General features: G+C 41.6%; 1 protein-coding gene across 1 annotated transcript in view; it reads left to right on the top strand.

The window, feature by feature from the left end:
- The window catches only part of LOC122788854 (annexin A5-like), a 263864-nt gene that overhangs the window by 136292 nt on the left and 99671 nt on the right, over positions 1–27901 (top strand). The window contains exons 6-8 of the mRNA XM_044055750.1: positions 3232–3322; positions 4607–4686; positions 19005–19061. Coding sequence (XP_043911685.1) covers positions 3232–3322; positions 4607–4686; positions 19005–19061 — 228 coding nt within the window. The remainder of the gene's footprint in view (positions 1–3231; positions 3323–4606; positions 4687–19004; positions 19062–27901) is intronic.

Genomic DNA, 27901 nt, shown 5'->3' with positions numbered 1-27901 from the left:
AAGTATATATTTGTATTCCTCTGTCTGCAGAATGCAATTACTGGTGCCAGGCACTTTGTAAAGACCCTGGGCGCAGTAGATAAGCCAAAGGGCAGTGCAGAGAATTGGTAATGCATTGAGCCAGCCTTGATTCTGAGGTATCTTCTGCATGATTTCCTGATTGGGACATGCAGGTATGCCTCTTGGGGTCTAAAGTCGCAAGCCAAGCCTTCGTGCCCAGTATGGGGAGAAGCTGCTGCAAAGTCAACATTTTGAATTTTGGTATATCCAGGAATGTGTTTAGAATAGATAGATCCAGTATTGGTCTCCAGGTTTTGTCCTTTCTGGGTACCAAGAACAGTAGAGAAATCCTTGTCCCTGCCCTTGCTCTGGTACTTGTTGAATGGCCCCCATGTCCATGAGGGATGAGACTTGTTTTGTTTTTGTGCCTCTGCCCATTGATTTTTTTTTTGGCAGAGCTGGCCAACCATTTGCCTTTGGCAGGGTATGGAATTGGAACTTGTAGCCTTGTGACATTGTTTAGAACCCAGGACAAGTGGGTTCTAATGTGCCAATTTTGAGAGCTATTTTTCCCCCTAAGGGTGCTGCCAGGAGATAAGTGCTTGGTGTAGGTAGGGGGAAGTCATTGGGACTGTTTCCTGTAAGGTTGTGTTTTGGCTTCTCCACTTTTGGAGGTAGAAGCACCCCATTGCTTTTACCTGCATGAACCTTGCGTCTGGATCTGCCCCTTTCATGTCTGTCTGACACAGGAAAGGGCCAATTCTTTGTAGGCCAGTGTCTACTAAACCTAGGTGGCTGTACTTCTAAAAAAAAATCTTTGACAGTTTGCATAGATTTAGCTTTGTCCTCCATTTTTTTTTAACACCTCTTCTGCCTTAAAACAAAACAAAGTATCCTGCTGTAAAGGTGCATCTAACTTTGACATGATCAGGTAGATTTTGTTCCTTTAACCAAGCATGCCTCCTAATTACAGAACCCGTAACTATGGCCCTGCAGGTGGCCTCCAGAGAATCAAAACCACATTGCAAAGTATGCTTTCCAACTTGTTCAGCTGCATGCAATAAATCCTGCATTTCCTTGTTTTCTGCACATTCAGAATTTAACATTTTCTGCTGAAGCAATGCCATGACATGTTGCTGATATTTGAGCATATGAAACTGACAGTTTAAGGCCCTTATAGCCAAGGTAGTGAATGTGTAAACCTTTTTTTCCCCCATCTATCCAATGCCCTAGAATCTGTCAGAGGGGGTAGAGTTTTGCAGCAGAAGCCTTAACCCCTTTGGGACCCTGTGAAATAGCTTCTGGGTCTGCAGCAGGGTTTTTGAAAATGAATTTGAGTCAGGAACCCTGTAATATCGGTCCAGCTTAACAGGAGCTGGAGGTAAGGAGTCAGAGGTCAGACTAGGCTCTGAAAACACAATCTACAATGTCTAATACAGGTGGAATGGCTAGAGGCCTGTGAGGTAGTAAAAGGAAGTCCCTGAGCCACTTTTTAGATCTGTAAAATCTTGGCTCTCCCAGTGGAAGTGCTCCTTCATGGTATGTAAGGTTTCCCCAAAAGAATAGTCCTTGGGCAGAGAAGCTGAAGGAATAGATTCTTCAGCATCAGAATCCTCATGGGGGAAGGGAATATTCCTGATCAGAAGAGGAATCAGAAGAAATAGAAACCTGATCTGAAGATTCATAGTCTCTCTTGCCTAGGCCTCTTAGGAGGGGGATGGGAACCCCTGATTAAGGTAATCAAGTTTTCGGCCATTTTGAGCATCTGTTTTAGGCATGGAGGCCTGTCCATGTGGCTCTTGAATTTTTCTTTCTTTGAAAGAGCTTTAGTCTTTGCCTTTGAAGCTGAAGTCTGTTTAATGTATATGTTTGTGTCTTGACACCCTCAGAAGCCGGTGCCTGCTCAGCAGCTCTAGACCCATCTGAAGGAATAGTGTCAGAGGCTCCAATACCTAGTGTCCAGCGGCATGGGTGACTCCATGTGGGAGTCTGTAGCAGCCTGTGACTAAAGTAGCGGGTGTCAGGGGCTGCGAAGTGCCTCACTGAACTGGTGACTGGCTTAGCAGAAGCTTCATCTGTTTTGGGCCTCGGTTGTCTCTTTTTCTTTGTTTTTGTGAACTCTGGTAGTCAGATGACTATCCGACATTTCTGGATAATTAAACCTGCATCCAAAGTAGTTTAATGCAAAATCATACCAACACTTAATAGTGCATTGGTTAAATCTAGCACAAAACAGACAACCTGAAACGTTATGGCCAGGGCCTAGGCAAGGAATACAGTAATAATGAAAGTCCTTATGAGGTATTTGCTTTCCACAAGAAATACAATTAACTTTTTCTGACATCTGTCTGGAGCAAGAAAGAAGTTTCCCCAACGGGGTACTTGGCTTTAATGAAGACTTTGGATCTAAAATTTGAACAGGAGTCGACAGACTGGCACTTGCGAACTGCTTCTGCTTCAGGCACCACGTGGCAAAGACTGAAGAAAATGGCATTGGCTGCATCTTTTATACCCCCTGACGACCTGATGTCAGGGAAGGGGTGACAGTAACCAACGCAGGACCCAAGACTTTGGAATTCAGGCCGGCTGAAGGCAACCTGCCAGCAGGATTTCCCAAATGTAATGACTGAAACAGTGAAACACAAAGAACATCTATTTTTTGAATGATAAAATCATTTTGAAACAAATTAACTAAAGCAGATTTAAAACTTTAAGACTTGTGACATTCAAATATGATTTACAGGAAATTGTCTGTAGCAAATTTTTTCTGTAACTTTAGCTTCTGAGAGTTTCAGTACTGCATACTACAATTACAGACACTGGATTTAAAGGCTGTTGCTTGGTCTATTAAGTCTGCATTTCAGTATGATTGCAAAATCTAAAGATCAGCCAAATGGAACATGGACAAAACTAGGCATTGGGTAAAAAATCATGCATTAAAGATCGCTGAACATTTGGAACGTTGCACACACCAGTTCTTAGAACGATCTAGGAAAATTATGCTAGCCATGAGTAGACAAGGGGGGAAAAAACAAATATTTAATCATTGGCTGAATTTGGGTGACCTATTGGCTTAAGTTTTACTTGGCTAAGTAAACTTGCTGTGTACTTGTCCATCCCTGATGCAGTAAATGGAAATTGGGAAAAGGGCCTCTCGAGCCATTAAGTGCAATTCTTTCAATGGTGGTTTGCATCTTAATACAATTCTAATATTTGTATTCCTTCCTACAGGGTGCTGGCACTTCAGAAAATGTGTTGATTGAAATTCTTACAACTCGCCCAAAACCATGCATCCAGCTTCTAAGAAAAGTTTACCAAGAAGGTAAGATTTACTTGGAATATCTGTCAGTGTTTTGGTGCTTTAGGTTAGGACAGTAGCATTTTGAATATGAATGTTACATGCTGCACTGTGAATTCGCAAAATGCCCCATGAATAAATGTTGGACTAAAAGCTCAGTGCAATAAAATGAGGTAGATTATTTTAAATATGCCTGTGCCCCTCACACTCATGAGACAGTTGCATACCACAACCAATTGTTTGCAAAGCACATGTAAGAATGCATTAGTCTGGCTAGTGACTGTATTTATGCATCTGCTTAAGTGAGTCATCTTATTTATAAATATCATTCTTAAGTAACTGCAGTTTGCAGTTTCACGTGATCATGTGATGTGTTGACCATTTACCAAACTACTTATTTTAACCAATGAACATAACTCCCTCCACCTCCCTCAATGTGTGCATGCTTATCTGATTACTGATAAAGCACTAAATATTTTTCATGAATTATTTGAATTGGTTTCTGATGCTCTATAAATGAAAATATAGGAGGACAAATGCCACATTTTCCCATGGTTTTTAGTATTTCTATTCCTATTATGCTTAATTGAAGCATCTCCAGGATATGGAGTTAGAACAGTAAGTATTGTATAATCTAACTAGTTATTGGAGGGACAACAGCCCTCTTATGATGGAATGAAATTTAAGTTGCAGCTGAATGCTTCTATTTGGTAATTATATTTTCCCAATATAAGAAACATCCCAGTCTGTATTAGAGGTAAGAACATATTTAATAATTTAAGCAGCCTTTCTGAAAATAAGCCCAACTGCATTTGGGGTCCTGCATGCCAGTTGACCCATTAGGTACTAGAAATAAACCATGGTGCACTGAAGGCAGTACTGGTCATACACAGCTGGGCATGCTGACCATGCAACCCATGATTTACAAATTATTGTAAATGGGCAACAGTTTTTCACAGCATGGGGGGGGGGGGTGGTCAAATGTCCCCATTTTAACATGTACATTTAAAATCGTGCAGTTGATCAAAGGTAATGTATATTTTACGAAGCCTATAAAGGCTTCTAAGGTAATCATTCTGGTATAAAACCTACATCTTAATGTAATCTATGGAATAGAAACTTGAAAAAAAGTTGATTGTGTTTGGGTGGGGGAGTAACCAGTACGTGTACCAATATGAAATTCTAACACTACCTACTGAGAAGCAACCGTCAAAGACAAGTGTACAGCTTCAAAACCCCTGGCTTCCTTCCCCCAGTACAAAAGCTAATATACATGGCTTTAATTCTACATCTCTTTTTTCCTCTTAGAATTTGGAAGCTCCTTGGAAGATGACATTAAATCGGATACATCAGGATATTTTGTGAGAGTGCTGGTGTCTCTTCTACAGGTAAATCAACTATTTACTATATTAAGATTATTTTTCAGCTTGCTTTATAGCTTTGAAAGGTAGCATAACTATCCAGACCCTGAATATCTACACATCTTCATCAAAAATTTAGCTAAATTACAGCCCAATGGATTTTAACTCTTGTGCACATTAACAGAAAAATGCATTTATGGGCATGGATTTATTCATTCATACATTGTTACTGAATACAAAGGGCTCACCGAACATCCCTAATTGCTGTAAAATATCTGCTGCCTTAACTCAAAATCCTAGGATCATAATAATTACAATGTAAAGGAGTCTTATGCCTTGGCAGTACCTTCAGACAGAGCCTCATCTCTCAAAACTCCGAACACTCAAGCCAGAAGTGAATGGAGTGCCCATCCAGTCCTTCACCTCCCACTTAAGGGGTGATACCCCACTACTTAATTTAAAGTGGGGGTTTATTACAGAGGTAGGGAAGGCATTGTGTAACCTCTCCACCTTGTATTAATCTGAAGATTTAGATACTTGGCTCAGTATTTGTGGGGCTATTAGTTTTTTATGGCAATACAAAAGCTCTAGTTTCATCGGGTCCCAAATGGCCCAGAACAAGCACAGATTTCCTCCTCTCAAGAGTCTGAAAATGTCAAGGTTTCCAGTCTTCTGAAAATATGGAAATTTCAAGCCACTGATCTTTAGTTGGGAATCTCTGTGGTCTTTCTCCTTTGATATCTAGTGAAGTACATCCCAAAGGGGGCCATTGTGGTTAGTGATTGACCTAATCAATGATGAATATAAGGGAACAATCTTGGACCTGGATAAAATCCCTCTGGCAATCAGTTGTGCCAAGTAGGACTTTTCTGATCATTTTTAATTATGAAAAGTAGGGAATTGTCAACCCACATCCCAAAGTCTTAACACTTTCATTTTGAAGTTTGATATTGTCAATGTATTTTGTGGGAAGTCTGACAAATGTGGCAATTTTAGTATTTAATTTAAAGCTCATTTTGTACACCAGGTATTTACCAGAAAACCACAGATAGGAACACATGCAGAGGAAAACTTAAACTAATTTTCCTCTGTTTCCGTTTGCGGTTTTCTGTGTTTTAGGTGTCAGAGGATAACTTTGCAATGATTCCCCAGTTCAGTTTGCAGAATTGGCTAGCCAGAGGCTTCGGTTCATGCTTTGGAAAATGAAAGTAAATGCCAAGCAAAAGGGGTCCCAGCATGGAGCCCTGTGGAACATTGCTAATCACCTTACACTGATGCACATGTGCATCCTGTCCTTTAGCCAGTTTGCACCCATCTAATCACATGGAGAGCTATTCATAAAGCATTACGCTTGCTGATTAGCACTGGGATGGTCAACCACCAGAAAACAAAATACGTTTAACCTTTTTTTCCTATCTGGTGTTCTGGTGTTTGACATTTTAATACTGTTCTGTTTTTTAGCATGGGGATGGTGGTAAATGCTTTAGCCAGGTTGAGGCATGCTAGCTTTAAGATGAATGCTGTTTCCATCCTTTCACCACAACACAATCAGATTTTTCACAGTACAGGAGTCCATGGCTAAAACTGATCAACCATTTGTGTAGTAATTTCTCTTTCAGCTTGGCACTTTATACTCCCATGCTGTACTACAATGCAGGGAGCTGAAATTCTGCAGAGCAACTGACTGCATAACGACATGAAAATTAAAATGGAGGGAAATGTTACCCTAACCAATGTATGATGTATGTGAGCAAAATATGGACAGTTCCTAGACATGGGGGGGGGGGGGTCTTCATAACTGTATTTTACCTAACTGAGTAAAGCTCCCAGAAAATGTCAGTTAAGATTGGCAGCAACCTATGGCAGCAATTATCCCCACAGTTTCATGACATTAAATCTCTAAGAAGTGTCACCCACTGGTGGTATTTCCTTTTGGTACCAGATGCCACCTCATGATCAGGCCATTGTGGGCCTTGCCTGACATAGGTGTCCCACACAAAATCCATAACTGTGCATAGCCTTTCCATAATTGTGGACTCTCATGGTAGGTACAGCTTTCTATTTTTTAGTTACAAGGACCTGTCAGACCACCAGTGGACATGCTGGCTATTTCTTGGGGCTCAACAAGCTCCTCTGTAATGCATCTTTTAGGTGAGCATATGTAGTTTCCTAGTACATCACAGTAGTGCTAACACCATGGATACCTCCTATGGCATTACCTGCTTCACTGAGGTACTGCATGCCATTGACTGCACTTGTAGCAATAGTTACTACTTCCCTCAGTCACAAAGGTTTGTGAACAGGAAGGGCTACATCAATTCCATGATGACCTTCCACAGAGTCCTTTAAGTGTGGGGCCTGTGACTGAAGTCATTGTGTGCAGCTACTTATACAGATTATCCATGTATTAACACCCCACCCCCAAAAAACTACAAATACACAAACCTGCAATATCATGGAATGTTTGGCCTGCTGAAAAACCTTCAGGAAGGCACAGCCCACAGAATGTTGCATGATACATATGTTACTGAGGACAGAGTCAAATTCCATTATCAAAGTACAGTCGGACCATTCACACTGCACCAGCAAGGAATGTGCATCCGCTCCATCTGATTGAGCAACTGCAGCAAGCTGCCACCAACCCCCCCCCCCACTGCCAGACTTAAGGACACAGTACACACCAGTACAGATGAAAGTGATATTTGGCCTAAATTATGGGTTTTGATGAACACACAATGCCTATTTTTGGTAATGCCAAACAAAGTACTTCCAACATAGCAAATCAAAACCAAGGAAATCTAAAGGTGTTATGCAATGTTAGTCTAAGCAATCTCCACTACTTACAAAGCTCTCTTCACCCTAAAAATGCCGACATTGTGCAGTCACTGAGACATGGTTTAACAGTGCAAACCAGCAGTGCAAGGCTATAATACCTTCCACCCATTCAAACCAGCAACTACACAGGGACTAAAGGTGGAGAGGTCTCCATTTACATCAAAAATTAAATATACCTCAAAGCTAGTCAAATAGGATGATGCACTTGAGCTATTCCATATTCAAATGACCATAGGCAAAATCCCATACTTGCAAGCCAAAGGTCCCCCTCTATGAAAAGGACACCTATACCATGCATTTAAGCTTTACTGGAAACGCACACAAAGCGACCCAATACCATATTCATGGGTAACTTTACCCCAGTTGGAACTGCATACAGCAAACATGCAGGCAGAGATTCCTGGATTTTGTAAACAGACTTCCTGTACTAGATTGTCAATATACCAACCAGTGGCACAAATGTGTACTTTATCTGGTTCTTGCTAATATGGGAGAGTGCAGCAACCCCCCTAGTAAAATGTCCTCTGTTAAGGTCAGACCACAGAACTCTCAAGTAAAATTAAAACCCAGAACCCAGCTATCCCTGGAATGTTCAGAAACTACTCTAAGGCTAATTTCCTACTATTAAGTGATAACCTGGCAATATTTCAAGCCCTTATAAACCCTGAACACTGCTGTCTGTGGTACTGTTCACAGAAATACTATACAAGCATGTTAATACCTGCACAGAGGCAGCTATAGCCATCAGGAATGAGTACCACCCTGGTGTAATCGCAGCACCAATAGGCTGTATAAAAGAAAAAGGGTAAAAATTAGGTGTAGCACCCAGCAGGATAAAAGCACTTTGCTCAAACTAAGCAAAGAAATGAGAAAATGGTCTAAAAAGCAAAACTTGCAGTTTGCCCTCCCAGACCAAGGACAAAGACATTCTGTAGCAATGTTGGCAACCTCTAAGGAAATGCACAGTTGTGTGCAGAGCTAATTAATGGAGCTACCCAGACTGGCCTTTGGTCAACTAGTGCCCTAGGTAAAGGCTCCACAGCATCCCCCATACCACCTGGTGTCCCCATCCTGGTAGACTATACCATCCAGGTTACTGGAAAAGTGCCCCCTGCTAGAGTGGTGCCCTAGGCAGCTGACTAGTTGGCCTATGCCTAAGGCCAGCTATGGAGCCACCTATACTGAACCAGAAGATCAGGAGCCTGAATGAAGAGGTCAGCAAGCAAAGGCATAGTATTGCTGGAAGCGAATTATTCGTAAAGTCTTTACCTTCATGGGGTGACCCAGTTTTTCACAAAAACTGATGGGCCAAGATGGCCATAAAGACGCAGTGGACTACTGAGGATAAAGAAATTGTGTAGTTATGCAAGAAGCCCAGAATTTGCAGACAGATGTACAAAAGAGATTAAGAGAAATTGGAGGAAAAAATTTTCCACAAGAAAAATAGTCACAAGCTTCAAATAAAAACTACTCATTTCCTCACTTGCTGCTTTTTCCGAACTGCCCAATATTTCTTGATCTATATAAAGAAAAAAGCTACTGACTCTTGAAAGGTATAAGAAATTTGGACATGGAGAAAGATCTGATATGGTACAATATTTATGCAAAGCGATAAAGCTAAATTAATAAACACAAAAAAGGCCCCAAAGATATTGGATAAATACAGGCAAAGGCATCTGGGTATGGAAATTCAGAAAAATCCGAGGGAATATAGAACAGAAGATAGTAAAGTAGAAGTTAAAATGTAGTTATGGAATACCTGTGAAGGAAGGATTTGTTTTATACAGTCTCATGGGTTACATCACAGTATGATGAGAATCCCCAAATAATGGAGAAACGGGAGGAGCAGGAGACATCTGAAAAATATATATGGACATGGGAAAGATTCTAATATGGTGCAATATTTATGCAAAGGAAAAAGCGAAACTAATAAATACAAAAATAAACACCAATATAGATATGAAGAGACATGCAAAGGCATCTGGATGTGAAAGATTTTACAATAAAAATAAAACTGAGAAAAAGTAGAAGAGGGTTAGTACTGGAAGTTTTAGAAATAGAATCTGAGGTTATGGATTACCTGTGAAGGATTTATTGTAGAAAATCTACCTCCAATAATAGACTCATAGAGCAAAGTTTCCCAAAACTGAGGAGAAACCAGTGGAGCAGGAAACATTGGTCAGCTGCCATATGAAGATACTTTAGAGCCTTTCATAAGAAACCAGTACAAATGTTCAATTGGAAGTTTCACAGCAAGAGAGAGAACCGGAAACTGTGGCAACTCTGCAGTCAATGTGGAGTGATAGGCCAGTCAGAGCCCATACAAGAGCAACGGATGAAACTGAAGAGAATGGAACTTTCTATAGAATGCCCACAGAAATGGAAAACTAAGAATGTGCCCTCAGTTTAGAGGAAAATTGTCCAAGAAAAGTTGCTCCATATTAATAATGGACAGACCTATTAAGATCAATGAAAGACTACTGAAAGTTAAAACCCAGAATGCTTGACAAAAACGTGCAGTATTGGAACAGATCAGAATCCTATCGTGCACTATTGCAAATTAAAAATACTGACAGGCAGAAAAACTAAAATATGAAGGAAAAGTACAAAAGCAATTTGCTGATCTAAAAATTATATTTGGGAAGCAAGGTAAAAGAAATTAATCCACAACCAAAAGGCTTCGAAGAAATATCTATGAAGATCCTGTGGCATGTAAAGATGCTGAATGAATAGAAGTAAAATAAGTTAAAAAGCGCAGGACATATAATGGGATGAAGTAACAGCCAGAGATGAAACGAAGTTAAGAAAAGCAACAGGAAAACCCCAGGCCCAGATGCAGTACGTAACTTTGGCTACAAGTATTAACATCTTTACATGAAACATTTGCCATGAGTAACAACTATATATGCACCCTGACTAGACACCAGCCTGGGTAACAATAGGACAAACAGTGCTAAAGAGTGAACCTTCAAGCTGTCCTAAAGTATAGACCAATAACTTGCCTGCCACTGACTTATAAAACTATACATTGAAATTGATGCCCACAGTTTAGTCCTTTAGAAGAATGAGTCATGGCAATTGAACAAAAGGGTAATAGCCTTATGGAACAAAGGATCACTTGCTGTTAATCATAATGGGGAACTGTAAAAGGGGGAAGAATCTAAGTATGGCATGGATAGACTATAAATGCATTTGATAGTATCAACTCATTCCTGGATGAGTGCTTTAAAATAAGATGCACCCAACAGTGATCAATTGCATTACAGCAACTGAAACAGTGGCAAACCACTTGAGCCACGATAAAGAAATTATTCCAAGGATAAATTCAAAGGGGGATATTTCAGGGTGACTGTCATGGATGTTTGTCTTGCTCTTAATCCATTGTTGTCTAACAGATTAGGTCATGGTTATAATTTGGACCCCCCAGAAACATGTAAAGACTTAATCTCTTTGAGATTTAAAACTGTATAGTTAGATGAACTGAAAGCAAAACTGCAAGTGGTCAAAACATTTTCAGATCTACAAGAATGTGATTTGGTCTTGACAAATGTGCAAAACCAACCCTTAAATCAGGAAAACTGCAACACCAAGATCATATCAGTTTAGGGCAACAATGTGATGCAAGAACATGAGCAAGAGGGAGTGTATAAATATTTGGGAATTTACTGAAATTAATCCTCAGCCCTGACAACTTGGAACCAAATTCAAGCTATAAACCAATCTGGTCTTCTGTCCTAACTTAGTTTGAGTGATAGACTAGCCCCAAATGGTGTTTGATAGATTAGACAGGAAAACGAGGATGCTTCATGCTCAACTGATTTATAAAAATCTTTACGTACAAAGATTATATATTCCCCATTCAGGAGGAGGTATGGGCCACCTTGAAATTATATGTATAGGTCTGCAATCATGGGACTGCATACATATTTGACCTCAAGAACCAAACATATCAAATGTTTTGAAACCAGAGGAGAATAAATCTACGACTTCCTGCTTAATCTAGCATAAGCATAGCGTCAAGCAGGAGTGGAAATCAAACCAGAAGTAGATTAAAAAAAAAAAAAAAAGGCAGCAACTGAATGTGCCAAAAGAATACAAGGCAAAGGATCAAATAAGGCAAGACATGAGGAAAATGCATAAATATAGTTGAAAGTATAGAAAAATCTTGGAACAGCCTCATTGATCAGGACTGAATGCAGGAATCCTTCAGGAGAGGTGAATTTAAACCATTAGATGAAAGGTTAATATTGGCAGCCCAAGATAATGAACTTGCATACACATTGGTTTACAAAGTGGATTGAACATGAGATGCAAATTGGGAAGAACATCTAGTTGCTGGTTGTGATACTGATGGCAAAAGGACTGTATACTGAAAGGCATAATGTGGCAAAAATGTTACATTGGGGATTGTGCGAACATAATACTGAATTAGCTGAAAAAACACCAGTAACTTGAGAGCCACAAAGCATCATAGAAAAAATTGAAAGAACCAGATATAGTCCATGAAAAGACAAGTGGCATTGATCACTGGAATCTCTACACCCAGTGACTATTGTGTACAGAGACTATCCTAAAATACCAGGATTTGCAGGTAGAAATGAGGGCAATGTGGGAGAAAGATACCCAGATGGTTCCAATAGCAGTAGGAGCAATGGGTCTGATCAAAGTAGGATTGTAAATTGTTTTATTACCCAAATGTGTGACTCCATATGAATCCTTTCTGAGCACATTGCAGGTTCTGTGAAGGGCACTTCTGGCTAACAAGGATTGAAACACTAATTTCATACTTTGGCTTGGGAATGAGGTCCATTCTAGTCCTAGCATTAAAAACTCAAAAGACTTGGAGAAATTTTAAAGAGAAGTCAGAAGATGTAGCAAACCTAATGGCAGACGCATTTGGGTATCCCTTCCCACTCTCTCCCTCAACCTTACCTCCTTAAATACCATCAAATACAATTCCCCTACTGTCACTAGGGAACAGGTTCTCAGTGGTCTCCAAGGCCAATGACCCTGCATCAATGGGTCCAGATAATATCCCAGCATGCCTTTTAAATAGCATGAAACATGAACTAATCAGGGCCTCTGATATTGCTATTGAAGCTCTGCTCCAAACAGGCTTTGTACTTCAATGGAGAAGAGCAATAGTCATCCCTCTCTACAAAGGGGCATCTACAAACCCTGGAAACTTCAGATCTAAAAGTCTTGATCGTGGAAATTTGGTTTTGTCAAGGGCAAGTTATCCCTATTCTACTTCTGGTCTTTAAGGTCATCAAAGCAATAAATAAGGGTGACAAGGTTCACACTGCCTAGATTGACCTGGCCAAGGCATTCTGGACCAATTCAAGAGGTGGTGTAAAACACTTGTTACCTGGAGGATACCCAGATGGATTACAGACTGGACTCAAGTTAGAATTTGGGAGTCTACCTCCTGCAAAGAGGCCAGTCACTGAGTCAATCCGGGATCAGTCCTGGGACTGCCACACCATTCTCCAGGAAGGGCTGACAGACTAAATTCAGAGCCATGGACTATAAAACCCAGTGCCAAGAAATGCATAGTAGTATCAGTCTGGAAATCCACTACCCCCATAACTATATTAATGAACACTTGAGTTGACCCAGTAGTCTGGGACATGGGGAACACGTACAGTAATCCTAGCCTCTGACAATCGCCAAATCATTCCGTTCAACATGTAAACAAAGGTATGGCATCTAGGTCTAAGGCGGTCATTGTTCTACTGTATTCAGAATTCATTAGACCTGTCCTGGAGTACAATGCCCTCTTGTCTGAACCTGACTAGGCACATCCAATGACTGGAATGTCCACAGAAGTTCCTCACTAAAATAATACAGGGTACAAGTAATGTCCTATGCAGACCGCCTCAATACCCTATCCCTGTATTCCATCTCCTACAGGCTGAGGGGAGATCTATGCCTGGCATACGACATTCACATCCCACCCTGATGGACCTCCAGTATATCCCCAAAACTGCCCTTTCTAAAGACTTAAAATTGCCTGTGATATAAATAGAACCTGTCTGCTGGACAGAGGGTGGTCTCTGGGATACATATATTTCTCTGGAAGAGGGTCCCACTCCTTGTGAAGCAGAGTTCTCCCTAACTGAATTCAACTAACTTGAAGAATTGCATAGGGAACAGATTAATCCCTGGTTTGTCACCTTTGTCTCTTAAGGGACACAGCCGGTAAGTGGTTTCTCCCAGGTCCCTGCTTGTGAATGTTTAACCTCCCAAACTCTGCTTACATTTAAGGGTACCTTACTTGTCGCATTTTGGATGCATGGATAGACTTAAAAGGCCCCAGGGGTCATTGGCATCCTATACGCCTATGAAGGGGGAAAAATGTTATGACTGACCACCTAAACCAGTCAGCATTTTTCCCCAGAATTTGTGTCCTTACAGAGCTGCCTGCAGAGCTGGGTGATATCCTCATCAATCAGTCCTATGCCACACAGAAATGGCCTTCATGGTGGAGTGGCTACAGCCGACTGTGCCTGGATGATGGTACAGCACATCTGCTGAATGGTGCACTGCTAATGTATCCAAAGCCCAGAGACCTTGGGCAACCCTGCTAGGCTATGCAATGTTGGGGATACCCATGTCTGTTCATCTGTTGCTGCTGCAACCACAAACAGTGATGGTGTCTGAGCGCCTCTCTCCTACTGGGGATATTGAGTGCTTTGCCTGTAGAACCTTTGTTCTATCTATAGGTAAGACTGCACTGTTGGTGTATGTCCACCTAGGATGGTGACAGTGCCACCGTCATCTGACTGCAGCTCGGATGTCTTCTCACAGTTTACCTCTGCATGGGTACCAATGTCAGCCTGTTCTGCCCCAGTCTGTACTGGTGTCATCTTCTCACAGTTTACCTCTGCATGGGTACCAATGTCGGCCTGTTCTGCCCCAGTCTGTACTGTGTCAATATAGTAGTAGTCTGCCCTGTGAATACACAACAAAAGATGAATCTGTATACCTGTCCTGCAACTGTCCCTGTGGCATGTATTCTAAAGGTGTCCTTGCAAGGCATACTATACAATGCCAACCTATTTCAGCTGCCACTTTGGTACTAGATACCTTGTTTGTCATAAGATGAGAAGCTACATTTTTGTATGCACACCATTTAATGGAGCGCTCAAATCTCAGTGGCGCACAGTCATTTGTAACTTATTACTGTAATACTGTGTATTGTCAGGACTTATGCTGCTGTTCAACGAAGTTACACATTGTATTACCTGCAGTTTGGCAGTACAATATTCCACTTAAACAGCATGTGCTTTTTTTCCTGAACTGTGTTGCTTGGCTCATAAGCTACAGCTGGTATATAAAAATGGAGCACTTTTTGATTTAAAGGTGCCACTTGGTATTTTTGGCAGCCTGATATTTAACTTCAGTATTTTCTGCAAAAAAAACTCTGGACAGTGGACAGATGAGGTACAGCTATCTGTGGTATGACTTGGCTTGGACAGATGAGGTACAGCTATCTGTGGTATGACTTGGCTTGGACAGATGAGGTACAGCTATCTGTGGTATGACTTGGCTTGGACAGATGAGGTACAGCTATCTGTGGTATGACTTGGCTTGGACAGATGAGGTGCAGCTATCTGTGGTATGACTTGGACTCTGGACAGTGGACAGATGAGGTACAGCTATCTGTGGTATGACTTGGCTTGGACAGATGAGGTACAGCTATCTGTGGTATGACTTGGCTTGGACAGATGAGGTACAGCTATCTGTGGTATGACTTGGCTTGGGTGATGACCATAAGCACTACTAGAACAAGAGTGCAGGCATGGGTTTTATTACCCATGATGCTGCAACCAAGATCTCCATGTAGAGGAAGAAAAGGTTGGACAACTTCAACAATGTATTGTCAGCTAAAGCTTATTCAAACGCACTGACCAGAGATCCACTAAAAAGTGACTCCCCCTTGTAGGACCCTTTTAAATCTCATTTCAGTGGCTTATAAATTGATGGGCTTTGATACTGAGGGTTGAGTAGAACTACACTTGGAATTGGCATAATCTCTGAACTGTAAGTGGATAGTGCATTCACTTTTCCTTTCAGTTTTGGATCATTCTGACTGGCAAGTCTTTGCCACAGTCAGCATAAATGTGTGGTTTCAGCGGGGAGCTGCTGTCAATGTGATAGTTGAAAGGGAAGTCATGCTAACCAAAGAATAAAACTATACCTTTGACATTTTGTCTATGGTTTGACATTTTGTTTGTTTTTTAGTCCATTTGGAAAAGGCCCTCTTGGAGGATTTTGGTGTTCTCGCGGGAGTATGATGGCACCAATTTAATCTGTACATTTGGCTGCCCATAATTGCTCAACATTTGCTTTGCCATCTAAGAAATGAGTGGCCAAAGGACTACCTTTGGGTACACTGGAGGGAGTTAGCCACCCACACTTTAAGTTTGTGAACCAATGTTGCTATCCAGTGAGTTGCACTGGGATTATTTTAACTGGGGGAACATCTGATACCAGCGCATGGGATAGTGTTTGTCATTTGCAGGGTGCAGTTGTACAGGGCACTGATTTACACTTGGCTTTCACTTCAGTAAACCTCTCGGGTTAAGTAGGCAGGATCTGACCTTTGACTAAACTGGTTTGTAGGGTTACCTTTGTCCTTGACTGAGGCTTGGCAAAACCTTTCATGAAAGCGTGGTCATGCTTGTGGGTTTATTACCTGGGTTAGTTGATGCTGACTGCTGCTGTCCTCCATTCATCTGGCATGAAGCCTGTTTGGGGAGGGGGGGCAGATGTTTGTTTTACTTTATTTACCGGGGAGGTCCAACTGGACAGAGCCCTCCATTTTAGTGGAGGCCTGGGGAGAAGAGGTTAAGAACATGAGCATTTGTGGTTTAGACAGTTATAAAATATAGCCGATAACATATGATTTCATAAGATATTTGCATGAGCATAGTGGTTTAGACATGCAATTAAAAGTAAGCGGGTAGTACCATATGATTGTTCATACGGTATGTTTAGTTGAGATATGCTAGCCAGTTTGTCAAAGGAGAATATAGACTAGTTCATATGAGGTGCCACTTGCATTTTAAGGGAAAGCTTTTCAACTTGGTCTAGGGAAGTGGCAGTGAGTATAGATGGGACAATGGTGAGTAGGTGGCAGTAGACTGCAGTGAGTTAATGTGATAATGTAGTGCATCTGTGGGAGTTTTAAGAGGCTGGATAGTGGGTAGGAGAAAGGTGTTAGAATGTCAGCCAGGTGCTAGGCAGTTGCATGTCCAGGAGTTTAGGTGGGAAATGAGCGGTTTATTTTTTTGAAGATGGTTTTGTTAGGTTGTACCCTGATTTGTAGTGGTAGTAATAGCTTTTGTAGGTGTTTTAACTGCCCATGTCAGACTGAGCACTGTATGTTCATAGGTACTAGGCTATCTGCCCTAGGGCCTATGTAAGCCTAGCAAACACGTTTCCCTGGCTTTCACCACCCCTGGTTGCCATTTACCTGCACCTTTGTCTAGCAGGGCCACCGATATTGCTTATCCACTCAAGATTTTTCTTTGCGTACTAGTGACAAACTCTGACATAGGTAGTTTGTTCCACAGTATGGGAAGTCTCTGGGACAGGAATCTATCCCTCCAGCATGTTCTGTTAATTGTAGTGATGAGGGTTAATTGTGGTGATGAGGTCTAGGTCCCTAAAGCATGTGGCTGAGGGATTGGGATTTCTTTAGGTGGAGCATGTCCAGCAGTTCTGGGTTTGATGTGGCTTTGCATGTTAGCAAAGATTGAGTAGGCAATATGCTACAAAGTAAAGCCTGAGTTTTGAGACGGTCCATGTAGGGTAAGAGTCCTATAATCCTTTTAGTGAGGTATTTTTGTGGCCTTTCTAGCTGCTGCAGATGCCTTGTAAGGTACATTCCAAATGGGGTGTTCCTCTCTAATGGGTCTGAGAGCTGAGTAGAGGGGAACAATTTTTTTTTCTGGATGAGAATCCTTTCATGATGTGCGCTACATAGGATTTTCTGAATAATGTGGTGATGTGATTAGTGGACAGTAGCATTTTCTTTAGTCCCGAGGTCTCTTGGCTGCTGCCTTTGTGGTAGTCCATGGGTACAGGGTTTTTACCAAAGGGGATGACTATGCATTTTTTGGCATTGAGCTTGAGGCTATGGCTCTGACAACCAGGCATCAGTTTCTGAGAGGTCCTTTTGCAGGATGTCCATGTTTGGGGACTCTACTATGGCACCCAATTTGCAGTCCTCTGCAAACTGTCATCTAAAGCCCTCTGTGTTGGCCTGTACTTCAGAGAAGTAGATTCCAAACAGGAGGGGGACCCAAGACTGAACCCTGTGGTACTCAACTTGTCACAGGTTTGGAGTCCGATTTGGAGTAGTCAATTTTTACAGTGTGGGTTCTGTCTGAGCCAGTTGGTGACATCTTGATATATGGATTTATACCCAGCTTGGTGAGTTTACCAGAATGGGGGGATGGTGTTGAAAGCTTTGGCGAGGTCGAGGTAGTCTGTGTGGACTGCCTTATCCTTGTCCATGGCTTCTATGAACAGTCACTAAAGTTGACCAGGTTCAGGAGGCATTATCTGCCCTTCACATATCCGAACTGGGCGGAGTCCAGAGTTTGGAGGTTGCCAATATCCTTGTTAGAGTTCCATGATTCACTCCATGGCCTTGTAGACCAGGCTCATCAGGCCAATAGGGTGATGGCTCCTGGGGTCCATGGTGGCTCCCCCTTTGTGGAGTGGTACAATTGTTGAGGTGTTCCAAGTCTTGAACCCAGGACCCTGTACAATAGAACATACTATTGCACCATCTGAGCTGTGTTTGGCCCCATAGAGGTAGTGTTGGACATTTGGATAATACCTGAAGGACTTGGGAGATTGGGGGGGGGGGGTGTAGATGGAGTTATGGAATCCTGTGTAATATAGAAGGGAAGAGGGAGTTGATTTTGAACTTGACAGCCAATCTTCTAGCAAACAAATTATTGGAGTATGTGACTGGTATTAGCTCTGCACAAAGCTGGGTGTTTTCTGGGATTGCTAACATAGATGAGACTTTGTGGTTAGCCTTCACCTGGGTAGTTGGTTTTATCTCCTATTTGTCTTTGGTTGATTAAGGTCCAAAGTTTGATTAGAGTGTTGGCATCTTGAGTTTAAACTTTATTTTGTGTGCAATGAGTTGTGTTATGGAGCCTATTGGGGTTCCACTATAGGGGGTTATTTACATGCACATAGAATGTTGGGGTGCAGGATTCCATATAAGCAGTGGGGTCAAGATGGATGGGGCTCGATTCTCCAATTGAAAGAGATGCTATCCCGAGAAACTGATGCAAGGAAATTAACATTGCATAGTAGACTCTTGGGTGAGATTAATTTTCTTTAACTTCTATATTTATCCTAACTAGTTCTGTGCTTGTTTGTACCCATATACCGCCTTTTGTAATACTGCTATCTTGTATGAAAAATATTAATTGCATGCAGGAATTAATGGTTGCTATTTAACTCTGTTTTTGTTTCAGGCAAAAAGAGATGACCCTTCTTTCATAGATCATGCCGAGGCTAAAAAAGATGCAAAGGTATGCTGCCCTCCATTTCAATTAACTTAATGAGCCAGGCTGGGACAGGAATTTATACCTTCCTGTACTGTGACAAGTTGGTGTCTGTGTGCATGTTCAAGTAATGAATGAGGAACTAAGCGGAACTTTGACAGATCATAAATGGACGTATTCTGACAATGTAAATATCTTATTTGTAAGGTGACATGACATTTACTTCAGCTTTCTACTTCAAATGGTCATTTTGGTTGAGAAGTGCTTGCACATGTGAAGGTCAGCCTAAGCACTGTAGAGGGTAAAAGTACCGAACACTTACAGTAGAGGTCTCAGGAATATGTAGGATGGACTAGAGTACAAACGGGTCTAATGGATTTACTCTGAAAGCATAACTTCATAAACTGTTACATTGTTGCTGTGGAAGCAGGTACAAATAGAAAATATGGAAGAATATACTTGTGAAATTTAGACCTTCAATAGTACTGTTAAAGTAGTTAAAATGCTCCTCCCTCTACCCATAATGCCCCTTGCCTGCCAGATTACCTCTGATAGTTTTCTGATGTTAAATATGCCTGAAGGCATAAATAGTTGTAATTATACGAAGAAACAGAATAGACAAGGTACAGGCTCCGACCAAGAAAAGGACAAGGTATGGTCTCACACCAGGAACAGTTCCTGTATACCTCATCTGGTTATTCCCAACAGAACTGTATTCGGGAAGGATGGTGGGATGTTGAATGAAAATGGACAACACAGATGCATAGTTATGGTGAGTAAATGTCTCTCATTTTCATTAATCCCTCATTGTATGGGGCAGAGTCCCCAGCTACAGTATCTCGGGTGGTCCTCATGGAAGGATATTCCCGAGAACTGTGGAGCTAAAGTATCCCTGTTCCTGGATAGGATATCCAACTTGTAATGAGCAATAAAAGCATGGGAATTAGAACAAGTGGCCACAGACAAATGTCTTCAATTGAAGCTCTAGCCCAAAAAACAGATGTAGCCATGGATCTAGTCAAATGAGCCTTTAGATATTTAGCTAAGGTTAATCCTCTTGGATAATATACAAAGAAAATGCAATCTCTTATGCACTTGGCTAAGATGAGTTTTATCTGTTTTTTCCACTTTCCTTTTATCAAAGAAAACTGAAATTCCTTTTGTTCTATTGAGATAAAAATGAAGTTGTCTATGCCCATCTAACAGATGTAGCATGTAGTCTCCCTTTTTGAAGACTTGTATACGGATTACTTGTTTCTTCTTTTGGCAGGAAGAAACTGTATGCAAGGTCACTGTCTTTATGAAAAAAAAACAAATAAGGTGGTTTGGAAGAGTGCTTGGAGTTCAGAAACTTTGTTGCCATTACATAAAGGAGAAATATTTTTTCAAGGAAGAAATTGTAGGTCTTGAGTTAGCCAAAAGTTCAAAAGGGGATTGGGTTACTGTTGGTAACAAAACTAAGATCCCAGGGTGGAGAAGGGTCTCACTGGAGGTGAGTACCCTTCAGAAAAGCTTTATAAATTTTAGAAGAAGCTAGGGGAAGGTATTCCTAATGTGTTATAGATGGCTTCAGGCTGGGGATTTGTGGTGGAGAAACTGGCACTGTCCTGAAATTGAGACCAGAAAATCTAATGTAGCAAGAATTGTTGCTGTAAAGGGATCCAGCTTTCTTTGCTCTGCCCAGTATGAAAATCTCTTCCATTTAGTCTTGTAAATATCAAAAACCTTCCACCAGGAAGGGCAAAATCCAACTAACTGGAGAAGAAAGCCCAGACTGTCTCACTGGAATTGGAAAAGCCACATACTTGTGGCCTTGATTGTCTAGATGAATCCTTTGGGTATGATCTGGATTGTGGTACAGTGTCTAAGGTGGATATAGAAGATGAGACCATAAGAATGGGAACCACATCTGCTGAGGCCAGAAGGGAGCAGTGAGGATTATCTTCGTCTTCAACCATTGTCCTTTCTGTAGAAATTTAAGTATTAATGAAAGGGGAGGATAAGTAAGAACAGGTGGGGCAAAACCTAGACTGCAGCATCTCTTGGTGACCACCCAAAGTGGGATTAGGGCAAAGAACCTGCTGCACCTGTTAAGGGGAGCAGCAAAAAGGTTGCAGTAGGGTTTACCCAAGTGACATTTCAGTCTCTGCAGGATTGAGACCAGTCGTGCAGCATCAGGATGGATCTGCAGAGCTTGTCTGCCAACACTGGGTTTCCCCATGAATGTGTGCTGCTACCAGAAATCAGTTGATCACACACTGCTAGATTCCTTGCTTCTTGACAAAGGGGATACGATCTGGTTTCCTATTTGATATACCAAACCACTGGTGTCTGGATAGCAATTGTACCTAGAGGGAGAGCACTCTGAAAAGCCTGTAATATTAATAGGACAGCTCTCATCTGACACTGATATGCAAATTGGTCTCTTCTGGGGACCACATATCCTCTCAATGCCCCCCAACCCCAGTTGAGAGGCATCTGTGGTCAGTGTGGACTTTGGAGGAGGAAAGATAAATGGACATCTGTGATGTGGCTCATTGGACTGGAGCCACCAAGGGGAATCCTTGCTAACCTACAAAACCTTTATAGGATGCTTTAATAGATGCTGAAGTACCAACAGTCCATTGGAGAATTCTCTGGTAAAAGTGAGCTGTGGGTAATAGGGTGATCACTGCAGCCATTGAACCGAAGGCTTGAAAAATTCATCTTGCAGGAATCTAGGGATGGTCTAAAATCTGACATGCAGTCTTGAACTGATTCTCCTGAGGTAAGAATGCGAACTGTTTCCAGACAAACTCCTATAAACTCTTAAGACTTCTTGAACTGGTTGAAGCTGGGACTTGGAAAGATTTACTGTGATCCCTAGGACTAGACAACTGAAATTTAAAAAAAAAAAAAATGGCCTTCTCCAGGAGATGCTTGGCTGGTGCCGAAAGGAGCCAGTCATCTAAAACACCAAACCCATGCAGTCTGAGATGAGTTGCTATCACTGCCATGCATTTAGTGAACACCCTGGGAGATTAGGCGAGACCAAAGGGTGGGGCTCTGAACTGTTAATGACTGGTTCCCAGCCAAAACTCCAGATATCTTAAGTGCACCTGTTTTCTTGATCTAAAGAGCACATCCAGTCATCCTTCTGTAGCAGCAGAATGGACTGAACCATGTCTGTCCTGACTGAGTTCTTTACAAATTTAGATAACTGAGGTCTAGAGTAGGTCTCAGGTCCTCTGATTTTCTTTGTACTAAAAAGAACCTTGAGTAAATTCCAGATTCTCTTGGATGATTTCTAGCATCTTTTGGATTTCTAATGCTGCTAACGCCCTCTGGGTAGAATATCAGGGAGAAGTTTCTTTTGAGGGGTTTTGTGGAAAAGGAATGAAGTAGCCTCTGGATATGATTCTTTGCACCCAAGAATCGCTTGTGATGGCTGTCCAGGCATTTGGATGAAAGGAAAATTTCTTTTTCTTTATTTTTTCCATCTGAATTAAAACGTTTTTAAACTTGTTCATATTTGCGCTGGAGTTATTTCAACTGGCCATTACTTGGAGCTGCATTGGAATACTTATTGGTATGAAAGGAAAATTGCCTGCTTGACTGCCTCCAGAGAGAAATGTGCAACCTGTGAGGAGCACTGAAAGGGCCTGAGACCATCTCAAGACCCTTGGTTCTGCGGACTCTGCTGCAAGGATGACTTCTTCCATTATTTCCACCTCTGCCTCTGGGAGAAAATTCCCCAGATGAGTCCTCAAAAGGTCCTTGAGACTTTCGGCACCACATCTTACCAACACGCTGATTCCTAGAGAGGTCTTTGCAGGGTAGAGAAACTGATTGCAACAGCAGATGGTCTTTCCATCCTTCTCACTGAGAGGGAAGTCTCTCTGGGCCCAAACAGGGAAGATTGATAAAGGTAGCATTGAAAGAGGTTTTAAAGAGCTCTGCAAAGTCTGTCTCCAGACAGGTCTCCTTATGGCTAGGCCTGAACCAGCAGCCTGTGAGGAAACTTCAGCAGTGAGAGATTACTTGGATATAGACTAGGGTGACCAGTTTGGAGGAGTAAGTATTTTCTCTTCCTCTGCTGACATAGACCCATAGTTCCTTTAACAAATTCCTCTGTAACCTAGTAAAATATGCCAGATGAATGACAGCAAGGCAAAGGTCATCTAAGTAAATGTGGTTTCCAAATCTGTCCACTGCCCTAGATTCCCTGTTAGAAGGGTGGACAGCTAATTCCTTATGGTGGCCACACCAATGACCAAACTGTGTAGCCAAATAACAGAACAAAAGAACTCTACAAAATATAGTTTCTATACCTAAAAGGTAGAGAGGGCCTAGTCCCAACAGTGGTACAAACGGTTTACCTACATTGTGTAGAAGAGTAAAGGGAGGAAGAAAGGCTAAATAATAGTAATAAAGATGAGATGAAAAATTTCAATTTTTACCCAAAACCCAGCAAAGCCCTCTTAAACTCAACTGAATGCAGTCCCAACAATCGTTATAGCAGCAAACCAGATCTGGAGTAATCTGGGGAATTTAAGGGCATTATGGGTAATGAGGAGCTATAGTTAGATCCAAGAATAAAGATTGGCAGTCGGATCAGAGACCATATGTTGAATGAAAATGACATCAGATCTATCTTGTGTAAATTAAAGGAAGCTTAGAATTGCTTAACCTGTTGGTACATTTGGCTTTACTGCATTTATTTTGGGTAACAAAATGAGATGTGAAACTGAAGAATTAAAAGTAGTGCATAAATGTTATCAGAATAATTATGGAAATTAAATATGAAAGTGAAATATATAATGTGATGGCATAATGACTGGAGCCTCCAGGAGAGATGAATGGGAAATGTAAGGAAACCCCAAACAAGTGTGCTGCCTCATGAGACTGAGAATGGCAAGGCTTTTCTTATTTATAAATACCCACCCATCAAATCAAGCTATATACCCAGTTAAAAGCCTATCTAAATCCACTTAAAATTCAAAATCTAGAATGCTCAAAATATGGAAAGGTTGATTACAACACAGAGCATAGAAATGACTGAATACACATCTTGTGGAAAACAGAGTTGTATAGTGTAGACATGTGCAGGAAAATGTATGTCATTGTATGCAGTGTAACTGGTTTGCAGGTTAAGGTTAGAAAGTTAGGCAAGTTGATAAATGTAGTGTTTATGTTCTGCATCTTTTCTGTGTAGTGGTTCTGTTAAGGAAAGGGTTTTCTGTAATGTGTAGAGGTCTTGGTTAGGATTAGTATGTTTGAATACAGTGTGTGGGGGGAGGGGGAGAACCCACAGTACCTGGCTAGCAAAACAAGTTTCATCAAAAATGTGTTCCAGTTTGGCATACCTGTTAAAGCACAGGGATTTATGAAATGATGCATTTTATGTTCAAGATGTTTGTATTTTTGAAGAATTCAATTATATTTTCATAATTATGGTTGCTCATCTCCCTGACTCAGTTTTGTAAAATATCTAAATGTTAAATTGCTGTACATTTGATATCACATTCATGACTCCCTATGAGTTACCATGCCAGAGTTGGATCAAGGTCATATGGGGCCCTAGGAAGGACACTGGACTGGGGGCCCCTATGACGTGATCGTACCCCCCAAAACATGTCTTGCATTAAATAAAATTAATTGCTGTAATTAAATATTACTGCATGCACATGTATCCTGTCACTCATGTGTACATAATTTATATAATTGTATTCTATATATATTATATAGAAATCTACTTCTATGATTCACACTTTGCAACCATGGGGTGATATTTTCTAGTTAATCAAATTAATTTGACTGAAAACTAATTTTAATCTAGTAGCAATTAGCAGAAAGTAACATACAGAGAGGATGGTACCCACGTTTTTGGAGGGGGGCAATAGAACTACTGGCAGCCTATACAACACGTTGACACAAATTCCCCTTGGTCACTCCCCCACAAGTGCAGACAGTCCCATACACACTTGTATACAAACAACCCCAACCACACCTATACTATCCATTTTTCCTACCTAACCCTCTACTGCAATCACCCCCCACACAGCCATCCAAGACCAGTCATTCCTCTGCAGACACACAACACATAATCTGAAATCAGTCACTCCCCTGCAGAGATGCATACATGTGCACCCCCCCCCCTTCAACCTCATCAGTAGTCTATGTACGAGCACCGAATGACATCAAAATGAACAATTTCCCCCAAGGATCCCTTCAGCCCATTTAATGTGCACACTAGTACATACATGACAGCAAAACAAATACTTTCTCAGATCCTTTCAGCAGTCTGTCCATGTATGCACCCAAGTGCCAAATGACATCAAGATGAAATATTTCACACATACCCCTTCAGGCTTCAGATGTCCATGTATGCACAAAAGCACTAAATGACAAAAATTTTTCCCCAGCTAACACTTCAGGCTTCAGTAGTCTGTACATGTATGCACACAAGCACCAAATTACATCCAAATGAAACACTTATGGGACGGTTTCCTGAAGGGATGCTTAACATGCATGCACAAGTACCAAAATGGCACCAAATGAAGCATTTCCCCTATAGATCCTTTTAGCTGTCTGTACATGTATGCACACAAGTACCAAATGACATGAACTTGAATCATTTCCCTGAATGACCCCTTCCATAGTCTGTCCATGTATGTAAAAGCACCAAAATAAAAAAATTTCCTCCAGTAGTCTGTCCATTTCTGTATGCACAAGCACCAGAATGAGACATCCCTACAATGGTCCTTTCAGTGGTCTGTTCATCCATGTATGTACAAGCATTAAAATGAAACCTCCCCTGAAAGACCACTTCTATTAGTCCATCTGTGTGCACATGCACCAAAATCAAACAACCCCCAAGACCTCTTCAGTACTGTCCATGGTATGTATGCACAAGCAACAAAATGAATCCCCCAAAATTCAGTAGTTGTCTGTCCGTGTATGTCTGCAAATGCACCAAAATGACACACCCCAAAAATGCCTTCAGTAGTCTCTGTCCATCCATGTGCATAAGCATCAAAATGAAACGTCCCCCAAAAGACTGCTTCAGTAGTTTACCATGTATATGTGCGCAAGCACCAAAATGAAACTGTTCCCCTAATGACCACCACCTCAGCCTGTCCATTCCTATGCACCTGGGAAACTTGAGATCCAACCCAACACTCTCATACTAGGTGACTTCAACTACCCCTCCAACAGGGAAAACTACTCGTGCACCAATGGTCTGGCCTTGCGCTTCCCGGAATGCATCATTTCCAATGCCCTGGACCAGCTCATTCTTACCCCCACTAGAGGAAGCAACATCCTTGATCTGGTTATTGCTAACATGGGAAACTGTTGCTCTGCACCAGTAGTCAATTCCTCTGATTGGACCTGACCACAAACTAATCCATGGAAATCCACATCTCGCCCACACCCCAAAAACTTCTCAAGCTGACTTTGGACTCCTAAAAACAGAGGTGGCTAACTTCACGGCACTCATGCCAATGGAAAATAGATGCAGGACTGCCAAATCATACACCAATGCACTGTATGAACACACACATAAAACACATGGAACTAGCCATTACCCAACAGAACCAAGATGCACTCCTCCAAAAAAAAAAAAAAAGCCAATCTGGTGGTCCCCTGCCATTAATAAACTCTACAACAGAAGAAATTGTTGTTGTAGAAAAAAGTAAAGTCCCAAGACTAGAAAAATTCTTATTGGCCTCAATAAAGTTGAGATCCCTCAAAAACCTTCAAAGCCAGCTATGAAGGCAGAATTGCAGCAGACACTAAACCACAAAGCCTTCTATAGTTGTATCAATCTCCACAGCAATACCCAGATTTGCTCAGTTACTGCACAATGGTACCTCCTATACTGAGCCAACATATTGCCAACATACTGGCCAACTGATTCAGTACCAGGTTTAGCCCTCCCCCAAAGGACCAATCTCAATACGGAAAGAACGCCAGGCACCCAGTGTTACTGCAGCACAGGTTAAAGCTGCATTGTCAAAGACAAGAATACAGCTTCTGTGAGACCCGACATTATCCCTGGCTGTGTTTTACCTGAATTGGTGAACTGGCACCACATCTATGCTCTGACTCACAGGCTCACCTCGGGCTCTGTCCCTACCAAATGGCAGTCACCAGAGCTGTGGATGAAGGAAAGGCAGTTCACACAGCCTATCTCTATCTGAACAAAACCTTTACCCTTCCTCATTGGTGAATTATTGATAAACTCACCAAACTAGGCATCAGCCCCTATATTAGGTGGGTTGCATATTGGCTCACTGAACCCACAGTGTGAACGTAGCGGACTCAGACTGCTGACCAGTCACGAGTGGAGTGCCACAGGGATTGGTCCTGGGTCCCCTCTGTTCTTCGGGTTTCACTGTTGCAGTCATTACATTTGGGTAATCCTGCTAGCAGGTTGGCCTGAATTCCAAAGTCCTGCGTCAGCTGCTGTTGCCCCCTCCCTGACATCAGGGGTATAAAAGAAGCAGCAGATGCCATTTTCTTTAGTCTTGCTGCGTGGTGCCCAAAGCAGAAGCAGTTCGCAAGTGCCAGTCGGCTGACTCCTGATTATCGTTTTCTTGCTCCAGACCCATGTCAGAAAAAGTAAATTTTATTTCTTGTGGAAAACAAATGCCTCAAGGACTTTCATTCTTACTGTATTCCTTGCCTAGGCCCTGATTTGCAATGTTTCTGGTTGTCTGTTTTGTGCTAGATTTAACCAATGCACTATTAAGCATCTGATTTTGCTTTAAACTATTTTGGACGCTGATTTAATTATCCAAAAATGTCATCTGATAGCCATCCGACTACCGGAGTTCACAAAAAATGCAAAGAAAAGGAGAGAATAGAGGCCCAAAACTGACTAA

This window comes from Protopterus annectens, chromosome 14.part0, assembly GCF_019279795.1.
Source record: "Protopterus annectens isolate FY-2018-M chromosome 14.part0, PAN1.0, whole genome shotgun sequence".
In the NCBI taxonomy this organism is placed as follows: domain Eukaryota; kingdom Metazoa; phylum Chordata; order Ceratodontiformes; family Protopteridae; genus Protopterus; species Protopterus annectens.
The sequence above is the reverse complement of the archived record's forward strand: the minus strand, read 5'-3'. Positions and strand labels throughout refer to the sequence as shown.